The sequence below is a fragment of the Hyaena hyaena genome, unplaced genomic scaffold (assembly GCF_003009895.1).
Source record: "Hyaena hyaena isolate Hyena2069 unplaced genomic scaffold, ASM300989v1 scaffold_30, whole genome shotgun sequence".
Lineage (NCBI taxonomy): Eukaryota > Metazoa > Chordata > Mammalia > Carnivora > Hyaenidae > Hyaena > Hyaena hyaena.
In genome coordinates, this window is record NW_024080662.1 from 1,058,225 (window position 1) to 1,076,593 (window position 18,369).

Consider the following 18,369-nt stretch of genomic DNA (forward strand, 5'->3'; position numbering starts at 1 on the left):
ATGGTCCTTTTCATTGAGACTGGGGATCCAGGGACAGAAGCCAATCGGTGGGCGGAGAATGGGGAATGAAACGGCAAAATCATGAGGTTGGGTCTGGTTTTGTTGAGGTGGGGAGGTAGGTGCAAGAGGTATCAGGAGATGGGTCAGAGTTTGGATTCAATTCAGAGAAGACTAGATGTTTTTATTGGGGAGAGTTAAAGGTTCAATTCACGGGCAAGTCTATGAGATCACACGGGGAGCACTGGTCTAGGAAATATTTGTGGGGAGCACCAACGTTTATGGGAGCAGAAGAAATGCCAGAAACAGAGAAGTCAGAGAAAGAACAAAAAGACACAACCCCCTCCCAGGGTTCAAGAAGCTCCCAGAGGGAGGAGCATTCAACAACCTGCTGTGAGGAATCTCTGTGACTAAAGGCTGCAATGCTGGAGAAGCCACGGAAGAAAAGTCTATTCCAGTGAGGACTGCACCCTATGACTGCCCAGGTCCTCTCCCACTCAGACCAACTTGAGAGGGGATGGCTCCTCATCCTGCTCACTACAAGGATCTTCCCATCTCCTGCAAGAGATGTAGGAGCTCCATCTGTGGCATGTCTTTGGATGCAAGTCCCATAAGGGACCAGGATGGCTGGGATAGCCCTGAGCCTCCTCAGGCAGCCCTCCTTAATAAAGGTCTCCACTGGGTAGAGAAGGGAGAGAGGAAGGAAAGGGAGAGGGAAATGTTCACAGGTAGGACCCAGCTCAGCCCCACAGAAGACCTGGTTTCATGGATCTGGACCCTCAGCAGTGAGGCCCCATGAGGCCAATGGTCCTCCCAAAAGCACAGGGACTGCTCTTGCTTGGCGAGGGTTGGGATAAGGACAGGTGAGCAAGGAGGGAAGGACACTGCTATAAAGCAGAAGAGACACAGGAGGACAAGTAGGTGAGAAGGAGGGAGAGAGAAGAGATATGAAGGAGTGGCTGGAAGCCAAGCAGGGAAGACTAAAAATGGCTTATCCAAGGATAGATATTTTTAAAGATAGCCAAGAAAGGTGGAGGAGGTAAAAATAGCTGGATTTCTACCAGCTTTCCTCCCTTTCAGCACTGAAGGCTACTGACTGATCAGAAACCAGTCTTAAAGCTGTTTTAGCAGGGCTGGAAGGACCACCCCCACCCCCGCCACATGGGTGCTGTTTGGGGTGGGGGGGAGGCACAGAGCCAATTCAGTCGGCCTCCCCCTCAGCACTCCTAAGTACCCAGTAGCCTCCTGTCCCATACCACGACCACCGGTGGGAGAAATGATCCAGACTGTGCTGGTCAGAACTGGGCTGCCCGCTGTCAGTTATGCCAGGAAAGGTATGAGGCCAACAAGCTCCACTGACCAAAGATGCCCCAGATACCAGGTACATCCAGGGAGAGATGTGGCTGCCCAGGTCTACAGTGGGGAGGAGCCTGGAGCCACTCTGGTAGCTGTGCTCAGAGAGGACCTATTCAGGCTGAAGCCGACTAACAGAAGGAGGAGCAGGGAGGCAGGGAGATCGTGCAGGCTCCAGAGAGAAAACCAGGCTTGGCTCCACATGGCAGCATTCCAAAGCATGCCCCCCACTGCCTCCGGCTGAATATTGAAAAGAGAAATATTTCACACCAATAAATGACTGTCTTTGTTCACCAGGAGGGGATTGAACTTAAGGAAACTGTTTTTCTTAAGTCAGAGCAACCGGAAGAGGTCCCACAGCTTCAAACAAGGTTTTGATAAATTCATGGCTGACCTTTCTGTAATAGACAATTATGACTGGGCAGATGCTGTGGGAGGACTCTCTCCTTTCAGACCCATGCCAGGAGGGGCCACTGGGCCACCCAACAGTGACTGTGGATTCAGGGAGGCAAGGGTTGCAGAATGTGTGTGTGTGTGTGTGTGTGTGTGTGTGTGTGTGTGTGTGTTAAGTAATCTCCACACCCAATGTGGGGCCTGAACTCACAGCCCTGGCCGAGATTGAGAGTTACATGCTCTACTGACTGAGCTGGCTAGGTGCCCCAGCATTGCAGAATCTCGGGACCTGGGTCCTGGATCCTGGGTCCTGGAGCATCTCTCTCACGAATGGATGGGAGAACTCAGAAAGTTTGAATTTAGAAAAAAATATTCCAGTTTCCACACAAGAAAACATGTCTTAACCTACCCAGTTTTCAGGCCAGTGGCCTTCTGCCTATCATGAGTTCCTATCAATAAAGTATGTTTGCATATGCCCAACACATGAGTAGTTATCCACCAATTACGTGCACATATATTACTGATAAAACACATCTCCCCAAATGGAAAAGTTTGAAAGGATGAGATAGGATATAAATGTTTTCACTGCATGTTTTAGTTGGCTGCCTCATCTCCTTCCCCTTCTTGGCACGTGTGCCCCAGTTTGGAGGCTCTGCTGAGGAAATTCTTTTATTTTTAATTTTTTTTTAAATTTTAGAGAGAGAGAGAGAGCATGAGTGGGGGTAGGGGGCAGATGAAGAGAGAGAGAGAATCTGAAGCAGGCTCCATGCTCAGCACAGAACACAGGGCTCAATCCCACAACCCTAGGATCACAACCTGAGACAAAATCAAGACTTGGACACTGAACCAACTGAGCCACCCAGGTGTCCCTCTGCTCAGGAAATTCTTAATCTCTCAATCTTAAAAGGAGTCTGTTGATGGCCCAGGCCAGATTCTCTCCTGCCTCCAGCCCTGCCCCAATGAAGGTGTACTAAGGTCAGTGTCAGGAAGGCCCGAGACCACTGGGGACTGCCCTCACCACCCTTCCTGACCACCTATCAACCAAAAAGAATTTGCTCTGCTGAGAGCAACAGCATAGAGGTGAGGGTCTCCATAACACTCAGCTACAGCACTCAGAGCCTTTCATGGGACAGGAAACTGAGACCCTAGGCTCAGAGCCTCCGAGTTGCTCTCTTGAAGCCAGCGGATACCCTGCTGGCTGGGGAGGGAAGGTACCACACACAGGTGGTAGGGTGTCATGCTACACGCAGAGCTCCCCAAGAGGCTGACATCCTCGCCTCCTAACTTCCGGCCCCTTGAAGCTCCTGCCCCACTATGAAGGTAAGGTTCCAAGACCCAAGAGACCCCAGAGAATTAGCTCCTCTCCTACAAGTGGAGACAAAGCACTGTGGCAGCCTGGTGACAGCCCCCGCAAGTATATACTTGTACACTTGGGCATACACGTACTCACACCTCTGAGCAGACAAACCCATGTGAAGATACCCACCACCTCCACTCATCCTTTCCACTTAGAAACATCTAGCAGTTGGAACTCTTCCTAAGACCAAACAGCAAGCTTCAGCTGGTGCCAGGCCAGTCCATCTGGGCCAGCAGAGAACATGTTTAAGGCAATGAGCTGTGACTGCTTTGCTGCTGCTGAGGGAGAGTTTGGGATGATTCGCCAGGTGGGTCAGGATGGCAGAGAGGGTGACGAGAGGGACCTGTGGGAGTGCAAGTTTCTGCCATCCAACCCGGGCCAGGGGAGCTGCCAGCACAAGAGGAGAGACCGCCAGAGCTGGCAGCAAGGTGGGGGCCAGGCTACAACTGTGTGGAAAGCAGGCCCTGGGGATCCCATTCCCCAGCCGTGGGGCACGCGTGGGTCCACAGGTTGAGAGCATCTCTCAGAACAATACAATTTGGCATTGGTTGCCTTTAGACCCAGTCCATCTGCAGAATCCAGAACAAGGATGGGAAATAAGGGGAACTTTCCTCTAACCCTGTTAATTCATAGTGACTGCATAGAGAGCTGGGTTTGGGAAAGATCTGTGGGAAAAACTGTTGCCATCAGTTAGCAAGGTCCATCATGAACCTGGGAGTAGGGCCATGGAACTGTCATCCATGATGTAGAACAAAACCAGACCCTTAGACCTGCCTCAAGTGACACCCGGCATCCTGGAGTGTCTCACTGAGAGCTGGGTCAGGCCCAACTCAGGCCAAATCCATTCCCACCAGAAAGAGACCAGAGGATACATGTGGTGTTTACCTAAGACTTCCCCTCAGCCCCATTTCACCTCCATCCCATGGCTTTCCCAGAGCCATGGCAGCTGTCTGAAGGCATCGATCAGCTAGGGCAGCAAAGGCCACAAGCTTGGTGTAACTGTGAATGTCTCTTGCACCATGGTGCTTGTGGCAGGGGGCATGGTGTAGCTGATGGCCTGCCTGAGCCCACCTGGTAGCTGACGTCATCCCCCTCTGTTGAGGGATTACTAGTCCTTTCATCATACCTTCTCATTCTTTTTTTTTTTTTTAATTTTTTATTTTTTTAATTTATTTCTAGGAGAGAGAGAGAGAGAGACAGCGTGAGCAGGGGAGGGTCAGAGAGAGAGGGAGATACAGACTCTGAAATAGGCTCCAGGCTCTGAGCTGGCAGTCAGCACAGAGCCCGACGCGGGGCTCGAACCCACTACGGCGAGATCATGACCTAAGCGAAAGTCGGACGCTTAACCGACTAAGCCACCCAGGCGCCCCACATACCTTCTCATTCTTAAGGAGTTTCTCTCTAGACATTTTTGTTCATTCATTCATTTAAAAAGAGCTCATAGGAACCACGTTCTCAAGCTCCTCAATATCTGAAAGTATCTTTGTGGCCATTAAACTTGAACAATAGTTTGGCTAGATATAAAATTCTAGGTTCAGGGGTGCCTGGATGGTTCAGTCAGTTAAGTATCTGACTTTTGATTTCAGCTTAGGTCATGATCTCACAGTTGTGGGATCGAGCCCTGTGTCAGGCTCCACGCTCAGCGCAGAGATTCTCTCTCTCCCTCTGCCCCTCTCCCCTCCTTGTGCTCTCTTTCTCTCTCTAAACTAAAAAATGTTTAAAATTTTTTAAAATTCTAGGTTTATACTTTCTTTCCCCAAGGACTTTGCAGGTCCAGCCCCTCTGCTTTCTAGCATCAACTCTTACTGTGGTGAGCTCTGGGCCAGCCTGACCAGCTTGCTCCCCTTCTAGCTATACTAACACTGTCCTCTGCAGTGCAATAGTTTTTGTTAGTTCAATAAGGAGAATGAACAAGGAGATTCTTTTCATTCATCATATTTAACTAGAAGACATTTTACAACCCAAAACTGTGGGTTTGTGTGTTTTTTTCTCTGACTTTCCACTGTGCAAGTTCTAACTTTTCTAAAGCATGGACCCTCCTTAGAAATCTAATTTAGGGGCACCTGGGTGGCTCAGTCAGTTAAGCGTCCGGCTTTGGCTCAGGTCATAATCTCGTGGTTCATGGGTTCGAGCCCTGCATCGGGCTCTGTGCTGACAGCTAGCTCAGAGCCTGGAGCCTGTTTCAGATTCTGTATCTCCCTCTCTCTCTGACCTTCCCCTGCTCAAGCTGTCTCTCTCTCTCTCCCAGAAATAAATAAAATATTTTAAAAAGAGAAATCTAATTTATTATTATTATTATTATTTTATAGTTCATTAATTTTTGAGACAGAGCATGAGTAGGGGAGGGGCAGAGAGAGAAGGAGACACAGAATCTGAAACAGGCTCTAGGCTCTGAGGTGTCAGCACAGAACCTGATGCAGGGCTCGAACCCACGAACCACGAGATCATGACCTGAGCCGAAGTTGGACACTTAACCAACTGAGCCACCCAGGCGCCCCTAATTTAAAACTTTAGATTTCGGGGGCACCTAGGTGGTTCAGTCAGTAAAGCGTGTGTACAGCTCTCGATCTTGGGGTTGTGAGTTTAAACCTCACATTGGGTGTAAAGATTACCTAAAAATGAAATCTTTAAAAAATAAAAAATAAAAATAAAACCTTAGATTTCATTCCTAAGAAGAAAAAAAGTACACATTCATGAGCATTTTTGTTTGATTTCAGAAGGTACCAAACCTCCTCGGGGCGCCTGGGTGGCTTAGTCGGTTAAGCATCCGACTTTCGCTTAGGCCATGATCTCGCGGTTCGTGGGTTCGAGCCCCGCGTCGGGCTCTGTGCTGACTGCCAGCTCAGAGCCTGGAGCCTGTTTCAGTCTGTGACTCCCTCTCTCTCTGACCCTCCCCTGCTCACATTGTCTCTCTCTCTCTCTCCTAGAAAAAAATAAAACATTAAAAAAAATTAAAAAAAAAAAAAAAAAGAAGGTACCAAACCTCCTCAAGCTCATAGGAACCAAATTCCTCAATGACTCATCTGGCCCGGGACCAGCAGGCCCCAGCCTATCACAGCGGCCTGTCACTTGAGAATCACTCACATGCCCCAGTACAAGCCCTGCCTGTGGCCTGGGGGCTCCTGACAAGCCAGCAGCAGTTTCCCTACATCCACGCCCACACGCGCCCACAGGCGCTGGGGAGGGAGGGCCGGCAGAACACCTCATCAGGGCCCTTCAAACAGCTCCCGGCGTGGAACCTCCTGGGTCTCCCTCCTTATGCATGTCCCCCCAAGCCCAGTCCCAGCCCCCTTCCCTCCTCCCCCACAAGGCACTGTTTACTGTCTGTCTTTCAGTTCAGACTGAGCCCTTTGTGAGGGCAGGGGTGCCCAGAATCTAATGTGGGTACCATCCCTGTTTGCCAGCCAAAGGACACAGAAGTTCCACAGGCTCTTTTAATCAACTGACGAAAAATAATGTATAATTGGGCAAAGTTTTTAGGAAATGACCCTACTAAGGCTTGAAAGCAACTTCTTTTAGGTGAATTAAGCAGTCATATTTATATCATTCACAATTTACAAAGATCTGGTTTAGCCAATGATCATAAATTCCAAGAGGAAAATATCCAAAGGTTGGGTTTTACTACAGTACATAAAGGAGCTGGCTTCCTGAGCTAGAAATCAGTAGGAGGGAAGTGTTACTATTTTCAGTGCCCTGATGCCTTTTTTCCCACTTATTCCACAGACCTGGGTAAGAGTCGATCAGCAGGCCTCTGCTGGGAGCTCAAAGGGCCAGAGGAGGGAAGAGGAAACAGGCAGGCAGCCAGACCAGGGTCCCCACCCAGAGCTAAGCCCCAGGTCGGCAGCTCCTTCAAGGACTCTCCTCATCACCTCCCAGGCTTTCCAGGGGACACCAGAGGATAAAAGGGGACCAATCTTAGGGACCTGTTCCTTTGGGCACCATAAAGACTGAACCCAGGACCCTGACACTTGTCTGGGCAAATCACAGTACACCCCTGCACCAAGCCCTACATTATGCACAGTATTTGCATTTTAGGGAACTTCCTGGCTTTTCCAGCCCATGGTGACTAGGGCTCCTTCTAAAAGTGCCTCCAGGCCAGTTGGACACCCCCATGGACTCCCCTACCTGGTTCAGCTTTCTGAGGGGACATATGGCCACACAGGCAAATTCTTAGTCCCTTCTCCACAATCTTCTCAAAAGCCTCAGCCCCAGAGCTGGTTCTCTGTTCACATTTACTGACCCTGTCTTCTGGAAGTGCCATGGCTCCCAAGTGTGGCTCAGGAGTTCTGATCCAGTCAAACCAATGAAGCTCCTGCTCCCCACCCAGCCCCTGGCTCGTAGACCCTGCACTCGGGCGCTGCATGGGAATAACTGTGAGCTGTGAAATGTCCCAGTTTTCTGACTCCGGGGGAGCACTCCTAAAGCTAGGAAGCTTTCATCAGGAGTCAGAAGTCATTATATAAAGCTAAGCCAGCTTTTCCCAGCTCCTAGCTCTTACAAATTCTACTACTACAGCCTTTTACCAAGGAGAGTGTTGTGCTTGTCAGCTCTCTTCCAAAATCTGCTGAAACCAGAAAGTTGAGATAGTTAAGAGAAAACCACAGGTCTTTGTGACGATGGAGCCCACAGGCCCGACTCTCCCATGCCAAGCCCAGGAGAGCAGAAGCCAGAAAACTCCACAAGTTCCTGCCCAGTCTTCAGACCTATGGCTGAGGACTTAGCACTCAGCCTGCCATTGGGGGCTGCCAGGACACAGCGTCAGTCCACAAAGATGGCTAAGGGCCTACTTCACACCCAGCCCTGCTCTGAGCACAGGAAGACAAAGGCCAACAATGCAGTTAGCAAGATAACCCAGTGCCTCCATCATTAATACATGAATTGGGTGAACACTTGCTGGGCACAGTGCTCTAGGTTCGACTTGGAAAAGCCTCAAGGTAAGAGGCTTCCCAGAGCCTATTCCTCCAGACTTCTAGGGAAACCCCACCTGGCTGAGACCTCTTGATTCCTTTCTCATAGGAAGCCAGTAGTATCCAAAACTTATGTCTATTGGGTATTTTGGGAGAGAAAGAGATACCAAAGTAATGTCTGCCCACTCCATGTTAAAAAAATCTTTCTGTCCAGAAGTCAGAACTGCTATTTTTTTTAAAGTTATAAAATTTTTTAAATGTTTTTTTTAAACTTATTTTTGAGAGAACGAGCATGATCAGGAGAGGGAGGGAGGTGGGGGTGAGATAGAAGATCCAAAACGGGCTCTGGACTGAGAGCAGCAAGCCCGACGCGGGGCTTAAACTCACAAACTGCAAGATCATGGCCTGAGCTGAAATCGGACACTTAACCAACTGAGCCACACAGGTGCCCCTAAAAACTTTTTTTTACTAGCATACCTTTCTTGCTTTTTATGTTTCTATACAAGAATAAGGGAAACTTGCTGGTTGCCTAAAAAGGGAATTATGATTGGGGATCATGTGTGGCCCTTAGTTTCAGCTCTGAGTTAAATCATCACAAGGGGTCCTACCCCCACTCACCTCCTAGAGCCCCCTGGTGGCACTCATCCTTCTGTCACTTGCCCCCTAGCCCAGGGCCCTGTGCTATCTTGAGCAGGGCTATTCCAACAGCTAAAGACTACTGCCCTTGGACAAAGGGCCAGCAGCCCTGGTGTGGAGCCAGGCAGTCTTGGCACTAGATGTGACAGGTTATAAAATGAGAATGAAACCCTCTGAGCAATGCCTCTTACAATTTCAAATTTATTACAATTAAAAGAATTCAAAGCAAGTGTTCTCACACAGAAAACTCCATGTACCATACACAAAATAATTAGAACTTAAATGTGCACATGGGGGAGGGGGGGCGGGTGTAGGGGTCTCAGGGAGCTCCCAGAGAAAGAAAGGAATGTGGACTGGCAGAATGAGAGAAAACCATGGAGGAAGACAGAGGGAAGGGAGAGGGTTCCAGAGAAAAGTGGCCATCTGTCTTTCCCCCACACACAGTCACCATGGGAGTTCCTGGAGTCCAGCACAGGGCCTGGCACAGAGCAGGGCTCAGTAAATGTTTGTAGATTGAAAGACCGATGAACTGAGGGGAATGATTAGGAAACAGGTGGCTCTCGGTGGCAGCGGTGGCTGACACACTGGCCATGGAGGAGAGGGGATGTATTACCACAATCTTAGGGCCTACAGACTTCTCCAGCTGAGGGGCAGGAGAGAAAGGAGTCTGAGGTCTGGGACAGAAACACAAGGGCAGTCCCAGCTCAGGAGTTTTGTTCAGAAAGCCCACGTGAAAGCAGCCTGGGGGCGCCTGGGTGGCTCAGTTGGTTAGGTTAAGTGTCTGACCTCAGCTCAGGTCATGATCTCATGGTTCATGAGTTCTAGCCCTGAGTCGGGCTCTGTGCTGATGCCTCAGAGCCTGGAGCCTGGGTCAGATTCTGTGTCTCCCTTTCTCTCTGCCCCTCCCCTGCTTTGTCTGTCTGTCTGTATCTCTCTCAAAAATAAACATTTAAAAAAAATTTTATATGGAAACCAACTTGACAATAAACTATTAAAAATAAAATAAATAAAATAAATAAAAATTAAAAATTTTTTTAAAGAAAGGAAAAGAAAGCAGCCTGGCTTTTCTGTGGCAACTGCACAATCACAGCCCCAGAATGCCACACAGGCCACCCTGTGCTAAGTGCTCACTCTTCCTGCCCAGCAAGAGGGAAATGCCACCAGCCCCACCCTGCATAGGTGGGTCACGGCACAGCAGCCCTGGGCGCGCTGGCCCTCTGCCCTCAAAGCACTCCACCATGGGGCCTCTCCTGCCTCTGCCCTTTCCTTTTCCCGTGCTGCCTTCAAGCAGGGAGTTGAGGCTCCTCAACTGACCATCACCCCTCCCAGCTTGTGTTCTGCTCTCTTTCTAGAAGTCCTTCCCTTAAAACCCAATTCAACCTTCAAACCCCAGATCAAGCACTCCGATAACCTTCCCCAGTGCTCCCAACCCCAGGAATTTGCTGTGCTTTCTGCAGACACCTCCGGCCCCAGGGAGAACAGCTCCTGTGGGCACCTCCCTGATCCTGATTCCCTCTCCCCTCCAGGCCAAATGCCCAGACCCAGAGGGGACCAGTGAGGAGCCAGTGTCCATCTACTGAATGCAATTCTTTCCAGGGCTTGTGTGAGAAAATCAGATGACAAAGAATGGCATCTGGAGATGGTAAGTGAGACTCAAGATTCCAGCAGGAAAAACATACCCTCCTCTCAGTAATTCCCACTGTGACATTAAAGGACATTTAAAAAGAAAGCCACCCAGCACCCTTCCAGCCTTCAATATTATTGCGTTCGTTGTTCTACCAGCCCTGTCAGCCCAGTTGCAGAAAAATGTCCAAGGATTGTAGCTCATTTTCTGTTTTCGCCAACTCTGCAGTCCTTACCCTGCAGTTTTGCTCACTTTCACTTCTAAGGGGTCTAACTCAGAAGTCGGCCATCTACCTGAGAACTCTGGCTCCTGCCTCTCCTCCTCCCTTACACTATGAGGGCCCAGAAGGTGCCATGAGTGCCTTTCTAGATCCCTCTTGTGGGAGATTCACCTGTTAGCCCCTCAGGGAGTTTGTATCCCACGGTAGAGATTCCCCAGTAAGGTGAGAGGCTGGGGGGCTTCCTGCAGGGGGTGTCCCCCATCCCTCATCACCTCACCTTCCCATTCTCCCCTCCTGGTTCAAGGGCTGATCCTCACTCCCTCCTCACTGCTCAGCCTGCTCTGGGGTAACTAACTCTCTCAGGAGTCCCCACGGCCTAGCCTAAGGCCCAAAGCCCCATCCTAGGAGCATTAGTGCCTTTAGGAAGGTGGAGCCACGTTTGGCCAGGAGAGGTCCTCCCTCTGGCCGACCACCAGGAGACCCCTCCGCTATTCTCTTCACCTTCCCAGGGCTCTGTGTCCGGGCACCAGAAGCTCAGGGATGCCTGCGTTCCTACCTGACACATTTTCACACGCTGAGAGCATTAAACTCAGCTGCTCGGGCTTCAAAACCATCAAGACCCATGTTCTCATAAGGAAAATACCTACCTGTGGGTCTAAGAGTGGTGATTAAGAGCTGCGAAAAAAGCATGACGAGACGCCGTGTGAGTGTGGCATACGCAAGCATGCTCTCATGTGTGTGCAGGGCTATGTATGTTCCAGTCTGCGTGTGTGCACAGGACTACATGCACGCTCATGTGAGCACATGAGCCATTGTGTAATGAGTAAGACACTGTCAAGGAGGCCAGCTCCCAAGGGGAAGGCCAAATGCCCTGAAGGACTAGCCCAGCCCTGAGTCTCCATGCCTAGACTGCTCAGGCCAGACTGAGCCAACAGCGGGGCCAGGGTCACCCCAGCCTGAGGGAGAGCAGTGCCAGGTGCACAGTAGGCACTGAGGAAAACATTAGCTCTTCCTTCCTCCCTTCCTTCCTTCCCTGGCTTGACAGCTAGTAGAGTGGGCAGGAAGCCTGGGATTTTGATGCCAAAGTCTTTAGGGAAGTGGGAAGTAATAGAAGTCCAACCAGCAATGCTGAGGGAGAGACAGAGGTAGAACCATATGGCCTATGGCCGACAGGACAGCAAAGACTCGGGTCTGAGGGCCAGGCTCGTGTGGCAGACCCAAAGACCCCCCCCCCCAGTTAGGGGGAGCAAGCAAGTGAATGTGGGCCTGGACAGCCTATTGCAGGGTGAGGGCAATGCTGTACTCAGGCACAGCTAGGCTCTCACCTGGCAGAAGGTGGAAAGAATGTCTGGGGAAGATGCTGGGGGTCCAGAGTAGTTTGGGATTCCAGAGAACAGGGTGGGGTGCCTGGGATAGAGGATGTGGTGAGTACAGGTCCAAATGCAAGAGGGAGTGACAGAAGGGATTAGGGCACCAATGGCGGCCAGAATAGCACAAGTGAGAGGCTCTGGCAAACACTGGATCCTTGTCAAGAGCTCCAGGGCGCCTGGCACTGGATCGCACTAGAGACACTGGTTACCTAGTGGTGAGTGAGGCAGACGAGGCAGTCAGTTCACAGAACTTGCCTTATGGGACAGGACACAGGCAAAGACCAAGACAAATAAGTAGGTCTGATTTATCCAGAGTATAATAAGAACAGTATAAATAGGGAAGGAGAAAGACGACCCTGGTGAGTCAGGGAGGCACCTCTGGAGAGGGGACGCTGGAGCAGAGCCATGCAAAAACATCCTGGGAGGGGTGGAGCTGAGGCCCAGGGAGGGGCATCCCAGGGGAAGAAATGTCAGGGGCTTAGGTTTTACCACGAGTGTGTTGCAGGCAGGGAGCAGCCAACCAACCACTATGGCTGGATGGAGAAGGATGTGTAGGGGTAGGGCTGGGAAGCCTGGGACATGGGAGCAGACCCTGCTTCTGGACTCCTTCCCAAGCTTTGGCATGCATCTCAGTGCTCATTTATGTGTCTTTCCTCTGGCTGTGCATCAGGATGCTGAGGTGCAAGAATCCCTGTGTCATTCACAATGGCCAAAAGGCAGAAGGAACCCAAATGTCCAACGGGTGAAATGTCAACAGATAACAAAACAAACAAAAAGTGCCAGTACACATGATGGAATAGTATTTAGGCTTCAAAAGAAATGCAATTCTGAAGCGCTTGGGTAGCTCAGTTGGTTAAGTGTCCAACTTCTACTCAGGTTATGATCTCACAGTTCATGGGTTCGAGCCCGGTATTGGGCTCTGTACTGACAGCTCAGAGCCTGGAGCTTGTTCCAGATTCTGTGCCTCCTCCTCTCTATGCCCCTCCCCACTCACACTCTGCCTGTCTGTCTGTTTGTCTCTCTCAAAAAAAAAAAAAATAAATAAACATTTTAAAAATGGTTAATAACAAAACAGCTAATTTTATGTTATAGGAATTTCACTTCAACCAAGAAAGGCTTAGTGGGATGACTCCCTGAGTAAAATCAGATATCACCTCTACTGGGCTGCAGAGAGCCACCTCTGGCCACCTTGCCCACCATAAGGCAGGTCCCACCTAATCCACCACCAAAGCTGTGGGTGCCTGTTCCTTCCCTGACTCAACACTGAGAAATGTCAGAAGTCTTCACAGTCCTGCCCTCCTCCCACCTCTGTCGGGCCTTCTAGTTACCCTGTGAAGCTTCTACCTCACCCAATGAGTATTACCTAACCTGTTCCCCCCATGTTAAATCACTCCCGGTTTGTTTCCCTTCTAAATGAACTCCATTCATTGGTCTTTTAATTTTCTGTAGTAGAGTGGCTCAAAGTTCTCAAATGCTCAAAAAAACATCATGCTTCCTCTCTGGGAGTTGTGACACAAACTGGACATGCCCCAGAGCTTATAAAAGCCCAGGAACAAAAATGCAAACGACACGTGTCAGAACAATCTGTAAGAGTAAAACTCAGGAAATAACCACAATGTCCTCGGTATGCATACTTGAATAAAACTGTGCCCCAGCCACAATAATGGAAGTCTCCACTGCTGTGGAAAGAAAGGTGTCTACGGACTGCCATAGAATGATCCCTAGGATCACCATCAGGGACACAAAGTCAGGGGCAGAATTGTTAAGCCTAATTTTTACTGATGGAAGGAATTCCCTAATTCTTTTTTAAAAAATTTTTTTAATGTTTATTTATTTTTGAGAGAGGAAAACAGAATGTAAGTGGGGAAGGGGCAGAGAGAGAGACACACACACCGAAATCAAAGCAGACTCCAGGTTCTGAGCTGTCAGCACACAGAGCCTGACGTGGGGCTTGAACCTACAAACTGTGAGATCATGACCGGAGCCAAAGTTGGACACTTAAACAACTGAGCCACCCAGGAGCCCCAGGAATTCCCTAATTCTTAATGAAGGAAGCTGGAGCTAACCAGGGAGGCTACTATAGGTCTAGTCAGAGGCCAGGGGTCCAACCAACTCACAGGGTCAAAGCAAGCCCCTGCTGGTTGCTGGGAAGGAAAAGCTGCTTTGTGGGTATACCAGAAAAGAGAAAGACCCAACCCAAACACAGCGCTGTCTGGCTGTAGGGGGTTCTACACTAGCTGGGAGCTGGCAAGGTCAGCCAATCACCTATTTGGGCTGAGTTGGCTCTTGAGCTTCGGCACAGAGTGACAGCAGCCATGGCTCACCGAAAACCTGCTAAAAGAACGGTCACCTCCTGGTGACCTGTCTTCCTGGGCCTTCAGAGCTACTGGCGTCATTGCAGGGAACAGCTTCTGGGCCATCTCCGGCAATGGAGCAGGGGCCACTCAGCACTGTTCACACACGGAGGCCTGTGGGACAAGGCTCTGGTCATTTGCGAAGTCAGGAATCATGATGTAATCTGACAGGACTGTGTTGCCTAGGGTGGCAACCTAGACAGACAACGCCCGTGGTTCACCCTGTATAGAACGTAAACCAAAGGAGCAAGCAGGCAAAGCTGGGCATCTGCTTGCAGGGCCACACAGTCTCTTCAGCTGGCCCCATAGGAGGAGGAGTCCCCCGAGGCTCCACAGTGGCCATACAGCCCACTACCAACAGGCAGAGATAAGAGTGAGTCACGGAGGCAAGAGCAATTCCTGTGTCCACTCAGGGAACAATGTCTTGGGGACCGGAGCAGAACAGGAAAGTGGTAGAGCAGCACCTCTACCCCTCCAGAGTCCCGACTGGTTGTCCTGGAGAAGTCAGCAGTGGAGGGGGCGTGACTTGATGGGCACAGCCCCTCCGATCGGTGTGGAAGACCAGGCCCCAGCCGCCCAGTGAGAGGCAAGTACGTGAGCGGTCAAGTGGGTCAGGCCAATCTGCTGATTGAGCACGAGGCTCCTCCACCCACAGCGCTACCGCCCCTCTGCAGGGAGCTGCGTGGGATGTCAGCATCTTCTGTGCTGTGCCCCTGACTCACAGCACACCTCTTCTTTCACTCTGCACACGAGAAGGATCTGCCACTGATAAAAGAGGACAGTGCACAGAAGGGAGCTGACCAGGGTGGGGGTGGGGGCAAGAAACTGGTCATTTCTAGCACATGCCAGACCCTTCACATTCATCATTTCAGTTACCCTCCCAATTGCTTTGCAGAGGAGGCCCAGGCGAGGAAGCCAAGATTTAAAGAGAGGAAGTCAAGGGCATAAAGCTAAGCTGTGGTACCTAGGTCTCTCTTTCCCCAAACCTGTGCCCCTTCCCCCGTATAGTTTTATGCTCCCATGACTCCTCCAGACCCGAGGCATTGCCACCTGTCCTCAGAGAGCCAATTCAGTCAGAATGAGTTGTCTTGCTGTCCCACCAGGGACACAGAGGAGAGTGTCAGGGCTCAGCAGGCCAGGAGGCCCTGAGGAAACCATCCCTGCGGTGGATGCTCTCCTTTCTTTTTTTTTTTTTTTTTATAAATTTTTTTTTAATGTTTTATTTATTTCTAGGAGAGAGAGAGAGACAGCGTGAGCAGGGGAGGGTCAGAGAAAGAGGGAGTCACAGACTGAAACAGGCTCCAGGCTCTGAGCTGGCAGTCAGCACAGAGCCCGACGCGGGGCTCGAACCCACGAACCGCGAGATCGAGACCTAAGCGAAAGTCGGACGCTTAACCGACTAAGCCACCCAGGCGCCCCGGATGCTCCCCTTTCTGACATCCAGGGAATAAATTCAAGGGCACTCCAATGTAAGAGCTGGCAGAGGTCTGTGGACAAAGGGCTTTGGCTGCTGCCCCCTAAACCCTCTCACCCAAACGCAGTGCTAATTGCCGGGATCGCAAATTGAGAAGCTTTCAGGAAACAGGGTCCACTTCCCCACATCTTTACCGGGTGAGGCTTGTGTCTGATAGGCAGGGCCAGTCACAGTGCACTCCCAGAACACCACGTTCTCCTGCTTCCCTTATAGCTCAGTCACACAGAACAGAACTGGAGACCACGCAAAGGCAACAGATGGAGTCCTCTCTATTTCAGCCAAATGCTGTGACTCATTTAAACAAATCCCACAGTTTTCAGAAATCTAATAACTACCTCCTATTGAAAAATAAGAGAATAAATTCTTTAGAAGTAAACCATGCTAGTGATACATTAAAAAAAAAAAAAAAAAAAAAAAGGACCATGAAAACCTGTTCTGGTATCATCCCGAGACTGGATATAAACCAGGCTAGATTGAGATTCAGCTTGCCCTCTGTAAGAGACACCATGGAGGGATTTCAGGGAGGAAAATGGTATCAGGGGGAATCTGCTCCAGGCACTCCAGACCCTTGGGCTCTGTTTGCCAGCTCCAAACTTGGCTTCACCGTCAAGCTTTTTACCCAAGACACAAAGTCACAAGGTAGCACTGGAAGAGGTGTTACACTCAGAAGACCAACCTCCAAGAAACCTTGCTCTTATTAAAGATCTCTCTGGGATTCTGGTCATTCACACATCTCATGAGGCCTTGGAAAGAAAAGCAGAGCTGAGCCCATTGGAGACTCCATGCCTACAAGTGCAAGTAAGGACTTCCTGAACTTGCACAACCTTCAGGGAGAAGGCCTCATGTGTGATGTTTAGGCAGCGTTGGTGATTGCTACCTGCATTGCAGACTACCTTGTCTGTTCTTCCAATTTTTCTGGCCATATTTCCAGGCCACCTACCCTCTGGCTTCCTTTTTCTGGAGCCCAGAGCCCTCACTACCTACTTTCCTCTTGGAGAACCCACTCTCCTGTCTGCTCCCCTAAAGGGGTTTCTCTGATACAGCTTTGGTGTCTGCCATTGGCCATTGACTATATCACAAGGGCTAAAGGAAAAAGGACTGGAGCTTCTTGCCCTGCCTTGACCCAGTCTTGAATATGGGTCCTCATCTACTCCTTTGTCATTTCCTGTGGGCCATTCTGTCTCAGAGCCATGTTCAACGATCTCTGTCACTGGCTCCAAGGAGGGGCTTTGGGCTGTGACTACAGACTCCACTCAATTCTCAGGACTCCAGGCTCCCCTCCTCCATGCATGTCACATACAGTGGTCAAAGAATTTTCCTAACAAACCTCAGCAACCTTCAACAGTTCCTCCACCACCTTTAGGCTCAAGTCCAAATCCTGCCTACCATTCAAACCCTCTTGCCTCTGGCCCTTATCACCCCACATAACCTGATGTCCAGAGATCCCTCAACCCAAACCTCCCCTCCAGCCACTACTGATAGTCAACACAGAACTGTAAGTTCTAGGTGCTGCAGTATGGCAGGTAAAAGGAATAAAGGGTATACAAACTGGAAAGGAAGAAATAAAATTGTATATATTTGCAGATGGCATTCTCAAAGAATCTACCAAAAAAAAAAAAAAATCACAGAACTTGTGTTCAGGAAGGTGGCCAGATACAAAATAAACACACAAAAATAAATCACATTTCTATATAGTAACAATGAACATGAAGAAATCAAAAGCAGGAGTGCCTGGCTGGCTCAATCAGTAGAGCATGTGACTCTTGATCTTGGGGTCATAAATTCAAGCCCCATGTTGGGCACAGAGCTTACATAAAAACAAAAATCAAAACTAAACACACATTACCACTTATATTCACTCTAAAGAAAAGGTGTACGTTTAAAACACATATATAGGATCTATATGTAAAAAATTACAAAATGTTGATGAAAGAATTCAAAGATCTAAATAAATGGAAAGGCATAGTATGCTCATGAACTAGAAGACTCAACATTGACTTATAGCTTTAATGCAATTCCTATTAAAATCCCAGGAAGGTTTTTATGGACAAACACAAATTTATTCTAAAATTTATATGGAAAAGCATGGGCTCTAGAACACTAAAATAAACTTGTCAAAGAAGTGCAAGGAATTAACCTACCCAATATAAAGCCTTACTATATAGCTGCAGTAATCAAGAGTGTGATATTGGTAGAAGTAAAGACACACAAATCAATAGTATAGAATAGAGGATTCAGAAATAGATCTACATAAATTTGTTCAACTGACTTTTTTTTTAATGTTTTATTTATTTCTAGGAGAGAGAGAGAGAGACAGCATGAGCAGGGGAGGGTCAGAGAGAGAGGGAGTCACAGACTGAAACAGGCTCCAGTCTCTGAGCTGGCAGTCAGCACAGAGCCCGACGCGGGGCTCGAACCCACGAACCGCGAGATCATGACCTAAGTGAAAGTCGGACGCTTAACCGACTAAGCCACCCAGGCGCCCCTCAACTGATTTTTTACAAAGTTGCACAAAACTCAATGGAGGAAGGATAGCCTTTTCAACAATGGGGTTGGAGCAATTGGACGTCCATAGACAAGTAAGCAAGCAAGCAAGGCAGACAGAAAGAAAGAAAAGGAGGAAGGGAAGAAGGCAGGAAGGAAGAAAAAAGGAGGGAGGGAGGAATGAACAAATGAAGGGGAGA

General features: G+C 49.4%; 1 protein-coding gene across 1 annotated transcript in view; it reads right to left on the reverse strand.

Moving 5' to 3' along the window:
• BSN (bassoon presynaptic cytomatrix protein) overlaps positions 1–18,369 on the reverse strand; it is a 98,067-nt gene that overhangs the window by 47,737 nt on the left and 31,961 nt on the right. Inside the window, exon 2 of the mRNA XM_039227993.1 lies at positions 476–493. Coding sequence (XP_039083924.1) covers positions 476–493 — 18 coding nt within the window. The remainder of the gene's footprint in view (positions 1–475; positions 494–18,369) is intronic.